The 9014-nt window shown below is 42.7% G+C and overlaps 1 protein-coding gene and 2 long non-coding RNA genes across 3 annotated transcripts in view; all 3 read right to left on the bottom strand.

The window, feature by feature from the left end:
* The window catches only part of LOC129865027 (uncharacterized), a 12722-nt gene extending 10369 nt beyond the window's left edge, over positions 1–2353 (bottom strand). Inside the window, exon 1 of the long non-coding RNA XR_008761301.1 lies at positions 146–2353. This is a non-coding gene — a long non-coding RNA (uncharacterized LOC129865027). The remainder of the gene's footprint in view (positions 1–145) is intronic.
* LOC129865018 (endosome/lysosome-associated apoptosis and autophagy regulator family member 2-like) overlaps positions 1–5015 on the bottom strand; it is an 82020-nt gene extending 77005 nt beyond the window's left edge. The window contains exons 1-3 of the mRNA XM_055937418.1: positions 4895–5015; positions 3472–3589; positions 2360–2533 (exon numbers count right to left, since the gene is read on the bottom strand). Coding sequence (XP_055793393.1) covers positions 2360–2533; positions 3472–3589; positions 4895–4935 — 333 coding nt within the window. The 5' untranslated portion in view covers positions 4936–5015. The remainder of the gene's footprint in view (positions 1–2359; positions 2534–3471; positions 3590–4894) is intronic.
* A 1681-nt stretch (positions 5016–6696) lies between these two features.
* On the bottom strand, positions 6697–8103 carry LOC129865025 (uncharacterized). The gene is made up of 3 exons (XR_008761300.1): positions 7766–8103; positions 7138–7233; positions 6697–6952 (listed from the first exon to the last, which is right to left on the bottom strand). It is a non-coding gene; the product is annotated as an uncharacterized LOC129865025 (long non-coding RNA).
* Positions 8104–9014: the final 911 nt, after the last annotated feature.

The raw sequence follows: 9014 nt of genomic DNA, 5'->3' as shown, positions 1-9014 counted from the left end.
TTCTTTGGGCCAAATTGATTTACCCTGCTAGTGCTTCATTGTGTTGTCGAAACAGGAGACCGTTCAACAGCGTGTCCGCCCTGTAGCCAGGATGGCAGTGTTTATATAGAAGCTGTCAGTGTCATGCACAGGAGGTTGGTAGTACCTTAATTTGGGAGGACGGGCTCGTTGAAATGACTGGAGCAGAATCAGTAGAATGGTATCAAATACAGCAAACACATGGTTTCCAGGTGTAGGATGCCATTATTATGAGCTGTTCTCCCCTCAGCAGCCTCCACTGGGTCAGGTAGCTGGACCATCTGTCACTCTGTGAGCACAGCAGCTACTGGCTCTGACAGAGAGGGCCATGCAGAGCAGCGGAATATAGTACAAATGAACAGTCACACAGTACATGCATATGCAACACAAACATAAACAGACAGGAAGCTAGCTACCGTATTATGTAGTGCAGTCTGTCATTCATTAGTGGGACAGCCCAGGGACAGATGGAGATAGTGCTCATGTAGCAGAAAGACAAGCCTGAATAGAGCACGGCAGCTTGTCGTCCTAAAAAAAACGGAAAAGAGATACCTCTGGTTCGTTTCTATGGGGAAAATGAATGGGAAAGAACGGGGTTTTGGGATAAACACCGAAGGTCTGAGGTTAACACAGGCTTAGGAGATCTTATACGTTTTGTTCGATGAGATAATATCAGGCAGTTAACATGACCTTTATGAAATATGAAGCCTTTCACGTGCATTGTGTGCTTTTTTTGATGACATAAATGCTTCAGAATTCACAACAAAGTGATGTTAGCTGATGAAGATTATCTCATAGAACAAGATCTCCTAAGCCTGTGTTTACCACCAACCTTATTTCATTGCGTATATCCAAAATCTTCATTCATTTACCCCTAGGCCTTGCCCAACGAACCATGGCACAAAGGGTACAAAGTACCTATATCCACAGTAAAACCAGTCCTATATCGACACAACCTGAAAGGCCGCTCAGCAAGGAAGAAGCCACTGCTCCAAAACCGCCATAAAAAAGCCAGACTACGGTTTGCAACTGCACATGGGGACAAAGATAGTACTTTTTGGAGAAATGTCCTCTGCTCTGATAAAACAAAAATAGAACTGTTTGGCCATAATGACCATCGTTATGTTTGGAGGAAAAAGAGGGAGGCTTGCAAGCCGAAGAACACCATCCCAAACGTGAAGCACGGGGGTGGCAGCATCATGTTGTGGGGGTGCTTTGCTGCAGGAGGGGCTGGTGCACTTCACAAAATAGATGGCATTGAGAGGCAGGAAAATTATGTGGATGGAAAATTATGTGCCAAAATTCACCCAACTTATTGTGGGAAGCTTGTGGAAGGCTACCCAAAACGTTTGACCCAAGTTAAACAATTTAAAGGCAATGCTACCAAATACTAATTGAGTGCATGTAAATTTCTGACCCACTGGGAATATGATGAAAGAAATAAAAGCTGAAATAAATGACTCTACTATTATTCTGACATTTCACATTCTTAAAATAAGGTGGTGATTCTAACTGACCTAAGAGAGAATTTTTACTAGGATTAAATGTCAGGAATTGTGAAAAACTGAGTTTAAATGTATTTGGCTAAGGTGTATGTAAACTTCCGACTTCAACTGTATATCCCCAGTCTGTCCTGTGCATGTCCACCCACACCCTACAATGAACAGCTGTGTGATGGATTTTCTGTACGTCTCTAGATGTGTCCCTCAGTGTGTGTGTGTGTGCGTGTGCATGGTTGCGTTTGTGTGTGTGTGTGTGTGTGTGTGATGTGTTTGTGAATCTGGGCAGCCCTTTGACAGTGTTGCTAGCCTGCTGAGAGAGAATTCCCCTGTGATAGAGAGAGCGAAGAAGAGAGAAGCAGAGAGAGAGATGAAGAGAGAGTGGTCCCCTCTGCTCCATAGGAGTGAATGCGTGGATTCCAGCCTCTGCCTCTATAAATACTCCAGTCACGCATCAGAACAACAGTCTGCTGGCGGGGACAGGTTTTACATACATTTAGACGAGTAGAGGACACACATTTAATCTGTTTCCCTTACTCTCAGTTAGAGGACATGAATACAGAACAGTAGATGCACTGTTTGTGTGTCAGGTAGCATTAGCTGAGTTAATGGGGAACTAAACAAAATGGTGGACAGGGAAACCCAGGAGCTTTCTACCTGGTGCTGTGGTCTAATTAAATTACATGTAAGATTATTTTTGTATTTCGACCTACTTAGTCCACCTGTCGGCTCTCTCTAGTAATGAGCCTGGGGAGGAGGTTAGAACTAACTCATTTTTTTTCTTGACATGGTTTGAGTGAGAGTAGCTTTTAGGTTTACATTGTTGTTTAACTCCAACTCACCCACTCCCAGTTGCTCCAGCCGGGCCTTGAACTCCGGCCTCTCCTCCAGGACCCTAAGGAGATGGGTGGGCTCCATGCGCTCCAGCTCCACCCTCCAGTACACATAGATCTTGTGGTTGAAGCTGACGTACACCAGACAGGGGCTGTTCTTGCCATCCGTACAGGTGTACTGACCTGTTAAACACCAATATGTAAGGCCGGTTAGACAACCACAGGGAAGAACATATTCCACATATTCCATGACTAGGCGCCCGAGTTTTCCCTAATCACATGTCTTAAAAATCGGGAAAAACTCCAGGTCCTAGTCATTACAGTAAAAATACATTCAGTGACAATAGGAGAGGCTTAGAAATAGGATTGTTCAAATCAAATAAATATAATCAGATGTTATTTGTTACATGCAGCGAAATGACAAGCCCTTAACCAACAATGCAGTTTTTTTTTTGCAAGAAAATATTTGCTCATCACTGTGGCCCTGTGAACACTGGCCTATAATAATGCGTGTTTCGCAAGCAATGCCAACAGTGGTGAGGCTGAGCTAATTCACTCCAATAACCACAGAGACAAAGCATGGATGAAAAGCATGGTTGTTCAAGCATGGTTGTTCACACACTGACTCTGATTGGCCTGTCTGGAGCTTCAACATGCGTTCATCGTTACACATTCTGCATTTATTCCTTGTGGTATTATTATTATTTGTATTATTCTCTGCGCTGTTGGAACGCACGCATTTCACAGTTACTCCACACCTGTTGTTTAAGAAGCATGTGACAAAAATAATTGAATTTGATTCTCTCTTGCCCATTTCTTTAATCCTCTTATTAGATAACAATATGATCTCTCTCTGCTCTCAGAGGCACTGGGCCTGGTGCAGAAATTGGAGAGACAGCGTTTGACATCGAGCGAGAGAGTGGGAGATAGAGAGTGGGAGATAGAGAGGATGTAGCTTGTTTATGTGAGCCTGAAGTCCAACACTGCCATCTAATGGTGACATGAGCTGGAAACATTTACTGTATTAATACTGTCAATATCATTTGCTTAGTCATCACGTAAATCAGGTATACATAGGTGAGAGATCTGACAAGAATGTGTGGTTCAGAATGAGATCTCACCTGCACAGAAAGCATTGACGTTCTAGTCAAACTGGAACCGCAGCACCACGCGGTTGTGGTCGATGATGTAGGTCTGACCATCCCAGGCACACGCCACCACCTCCTCTCTGCCGTCGCCCTGGAGACAGAGGCACAGTCACAATGTCAAAAACCGCACGGTCACAGGCAGTCACTAAAAAAACTGACCACTTCAACTGCTCTGAACTGTCCATCAGTTTCAGTGTGCCTGGAACACAAAAACACACGATCACATAAAATTACCAACATGTTATGCTTAATATTGTTCATGCTATCAAGAGTATTGTTTAAACTGCATATAATAATAATAATACGACAGTCTGAGATTTTTTTTTAGAGAACTAAAACAGCTCAAGACCTGCAGATCACTGGTTCTCACGGGGTTAACTAAGACGTTAAAGCCATAGAAATTGAATGAATTATTCATACGGTTACAGCAGCACTCTGAGTGCTGGACACCAACATAGTCATCTAAAGATCTCCATCCCTGAGCTAAAAGCAAGAAAATACCACATAATTTAAGGTAACCTTTATTCAACACAATTTCTGTCCCTCAATCTCCCCTGAAAACACCAACAAGCTTTGAATTCGAAATCCAAATACTTGGGAAAAAATATAAAATAAAATGGCTGTAATATGATCTGGCTACATTTCACTATTCCCTCAGCAGAATTCCTCAAACATTGATCCTAATTAGGGTACACAGGCATGTCAAGCCCTCTCTTGGTGCATCATTATTAGTCTATCTGTGACTGGCCCAGACTCTCTAGTAAGATAATCCTATTGGTTCCCCTTTTCTTTAAATATTGATAGTCTCTCCAGGAGCTCACAGAGCCCTCAGCCTGCAACAACCACAACCAGTCTCCTCTGGTAACATTCACCCACAACACCTCCCTCCGTTCTACATGCCTTTCCTAGTTCTGAGTGACCTTGTTAGAAACTGTAATTGGTGAGAGAGTAAGAAAGGTCTTCCTTCTCCCCTTAAGGGGGCAGCGGAGCAGGCTAGGCAGCTCTGTGAGCTGGCAGATATACTGCCTGTCAGAGATGTCCAGCAGATTTATATAAGGAGGATTAATATACAGGGTTATTGCTGTTGAGATAAACAGGTCAGTCAGGTATCTTCACAACCACAAGTCATATAAACCTTGGATCTGCTCATATTCACACTGAAAAACTCACCTAACAGCAGAGTGGAAGTACTTATTTTTTGTTGTTGCTGAGCCCGCTACAGTTATGATTTAGCTCATTACTTTAGAAGATAATTGAATGCAGTAATGTTAACACGTCCTGCCTGAAAACATCCTCATTAGGATTCCGTTATGAGACGGATTGAGTAAAATAAAGTTCAGAGTGGTCAGTGGTGCGATTAGTGAATTGCGCAGCGTTGCTCTTCTGAACAACTTACTTCAGACACTTTCTAGAGTACAGAGGGCAAACAGGCCGCATTTAGAGGAGTCGCCTTTGGAGCCTCTGCTTATGCTCCCGATGAGATGAGACGTTCTTGTTGTGGATCCGACCAGTGGTCAGATGCAGAAAGACGTCTCTGGAGGGACCCTCGCTGTGACAGACATATTACAAACACAGGACGATACCAACATCAACTGGCACAGCTTATCTATAATTAGACAGCCAAAGCACATGTCTACTACTGTGTACTGTATGTATCAATACTGCATATGTATTAGGTGCTCTGCATGTCCAGTGGTATGTACCTGCCAGGAGTAGGTGGGGCCTCCTCCCCAGGCCCCGCCTCAGAGGAGCCCTGTTGTGTCCATGTGCACAGCAGGATGGCAAAGCCACAACCAGGCTGGGACACCATCAGTTCAGGAAGACCCACTAGGTCTGGGTTTACTGACAGGCTGTCCACCTGTCACAGGAGAAAATAATGGATTAGAAATAGTAGAGTGCACACTTTACAGGATGTGAAGTCATCCAGTGTTATGTGGGGTTTATATGTCAGGCCAGAGTTCAACTCGGGATAACCGGTCATACAAAAGTAGCTCAGCTTTTAGCCAGGTCAATTTCTATGGCAACGAATCCTTCAGAACGAACCAGCTCCTGGGCAGGCTAACTCTACTTACCCTGAATGAAATGACTGAGCCGCGAGTTGAGGATCAATTAACTCAGATTCACTCCCTCTTGCAAAGACTTCCATCATCCCCTCCATTTGAGGAAGACGACTGATTCAATATTTTATTAATCAAATGTATTTTGTGTGTTAAAAATTACTAATGTTAAGATTTATCACATTACACATTTAGTAATGATAGAATGCATTTTAAACTTCACGCAATGTAACACTTTTGTGTGACTTAATAAATAACAAATATCAATAGGAGTGGGAAGGTGCTTGTGCATTGATAAGCACACCAAAGACCTTAACGATAAGTTTCAAAATAAAGACTGCACTTTTAATAGCCTATTTCACACCATAGCCTGCTGAACTTGCAAAATAATTTTTCTCTCAGAACAAATAAAAATGTGCCACTGATTAATTCATAGATGAAGGTTTCAGCATTGTCTCAATGAAGAGTTTGAATAGCCATGCACAGTTACTAGCCTGTTAGAGATAGCGGCAGGCGGACGAGCAATATCTACCGTCGTAGAACGGACCAAGCCTGAGCTGGAATGTAAAACTTGCTGAAGCTGGTAAGAAAACCCTGAGTAGATTGCTCCGTAGGATACCCCTCAGGAGTTTTTCAGCCTATGATTGACATAATCCATGTTTGTGTATAGACCTACCTGTCGTTCCAAAAGCCACTTCTTCAGCAGGACCAGCTGTCCAGAGCTCAGGTCTGAAGAATCGGTGGGCTCCTCCCAGCGGAACGCTCTCACCACACGGTCTGTGTATCCCACTACAAGCTCACTGCACCCATCCCCATCTGCAAAGCATGCGCACACACACACACACACACACACACACACACACACACACACACACACACACACACACACACACACACACACACACACACACACACACACACACACACACACACACACACACACACACACACACACACACACACGGCTGAGAATAAAGCAGTCAAAACAGAAACGGTCAATTGCATTGAGGGTGCCTACGTCTAGGATGAAATGGGTGCAGAACAGAGAGGTTACCTATGTCACTAATAAGGATGACTTTGGTGTTGGCAGTAATGTGCTGAGAGAAGCAGGGTTTCTGGTCATCAGAGAACAGCGCCTCCTGCTGGCTGGACAAATCTGACTTGGCTCCTGCCACTGCAGACAGGTCAAACAGGTGAAACCATCCCTCTGCACCCACAGCAACTACAAAGTTTTGATGGATAAGTTAAGGCAGTGAATAGTTAGATGATAGCACTCATTGGATGCAAGGGGGGGGGGGGAAACACACAAATATTCCTCATCTGACTGGAGGACTATGCAGTTTCTGCACACCCACCCTTCCTTGGTTGCAGATGTCTCCAACACCAACACAGGTGAGCTAAAAAATAAACCAAAAAGATAATTGATTAAATATTTGTCTAAATCTGCTAAAATAACAACAGAAATCAGATGTGCAGACAGGGGTGTACAGATTCCCTCTTATGCCACTTACAGTTGTTCTTAAATGTGACGATATTTGAACTCAAAGAGGGGTGATCAAATAACCTCTAAGCAGCCACTTACCATGCCCACACATGTTCTAGTGATCCAAGGCTTAGAGTCATCATTCTTGTACACATGCAGCTTTCCACTGGTGTCACCCACGATAAGTTCATTCAGCTGTTAAAAAATAATGACAGTTAATGTCAAGGTTTTGGTGTCAAGGCCCTGGGTACAGTCACAGCCAGGACATTTTGTTTCCATAGATATAAGACATGTTGTCATAAATATGTTGAAGGTCAAGGAATGTGATTAGAGGACTGTTATGGCATCTACTATTTCACTCTTGACCCTCTTATCGTGACTGGAGGGAATGAGTCAGAGACCCTCTAAAGCAAGAGTTGCTATTTACAGTACAGGGACTAGAAAGGCACAGCTGGACAACGAATGCGCAAGTGGAGAGTGGGCAGAGCAGTTTATGACTTCTGGAAAATTATTTATATGTTGCCACGTAGGTGGGGAAATAACTGACAAAAAAACGAGTTGAACATGTCATTGGTAGGTCTACAATGTGTATAACTGGCCCTAGGAGGTGGATACACTAACGCCATAGGCATTGAGACTACACACATTTTTTCAAGAATTGCCCATGTCTGAAAACATGGACACAAGGAAAGATCGTTGAATAGTTGTCTAGCTGCTGATACTTTACCGAGTCATTGTCCGCATTCCCAAGACAAATTGCATGAGGGAAAAGGGTTACGGTGAAATCCAAACTAACACGCTGAACATGGCTCAAGGACAGCATATCACCAGATAACAGTTTGACAGCTGAGCTGGACACTGACAGCTGCAATTTGCATCATCCAAATGCAAGTTAGAGAAACATCAAGTAGTTAGCTGTGTTAAAGCGTATATTTAAGCGTTGCTTCTGCTTTTAAACTTGGCGTGATAACTATTATCAACCATAGCCACTAAAAATAACAGAAAGCCGTACAAAACTTGTAAGACCTGAGGGTTTGTACGCTCCTCCTTAAACAAAGCTCACGTGACAACAGTACGGAAACATACTTGAGACAAGCTTCACGCGTTTTGTATTTTGCGATTCGTATGGTCACGTGGCGATATTTATTTACAATCCCACAGATATCGTTAGTTATTGAGAAGTAAAGAAAAAATGAAACAGCCAACGGAAATATTATATTGTAACATAATCCCTGCATTTGTATTTATGCACAAATACTGAATCCCACCTAGCTGATTATTCAATTGTTCATAATATAGACTAATGTCACACTCACATGTAGCCTAGTAATTCCAGAATATTCTATGAGTGTAAATGATAAATTATAATGTCAGTAAGCTAAAAGAATAATTTGGTAGACTGCTATGGGCATTAAATCAAAAAGGTTTAAAAACTCAGTACAACTGCCATCAAGTGGTTACTCGTCGGGGTGCATTTGGGTGATGCACTGTCAATCCACTAGAGGGTACTGTTGTACAAGACAAAATATTTTCCAACTATTTCACCTCATCCATACTGTCTAGGGACCCAAGGCCCTTCTGACCCATATGACCCTTTGAGTGAGGAACCCAAGCCACCATTGGTTTGCTTATATATTAGGCCTACATGTTTGAAAGGCCTACATTTGTTGGTATATTCTCAGAAGTGCGGAATAATTTAAGTGCACAGCCTGTGGATATTTACTGCAGCAGAGCCGCTGTTTTCAGTGATCTCCAGTGGTGTAAAGTACTTAAGTAATAATACTTTAAAGTACTACTTAAGTCGTTTTTGGGGGGTATCTGTACTTTATTTTACTATTTACATTTTTGACTACTTGTACTTTTATTTCACTACATTCCTTAAGAAAATATTGTACTTTTTACTCCATACATTTTCTTTGACACCCAAAAGTACTCGTTACATTTTGAATACTTAGCAGGACAGAAAAATTGTCAAA

Source organism: Salvelinus fontinalis, chromosome 11 (assembly GCF_029448725.1).
Source record: "Salvelinus fontinalis isolate EN_2023a chromosome 11, ASM2944872v1, whole genome shotgun sequence".
NCBI classification, from domain to species: Eukaryota; Metazoa; Chordata; class Actinopteri; order Salmoniformes; family Salmonidae; genus Salvelinus; species Salvelinus fontinalis.
This window is presented reverse-complemented; position numbering and strand designations above follow the sequence as displayed.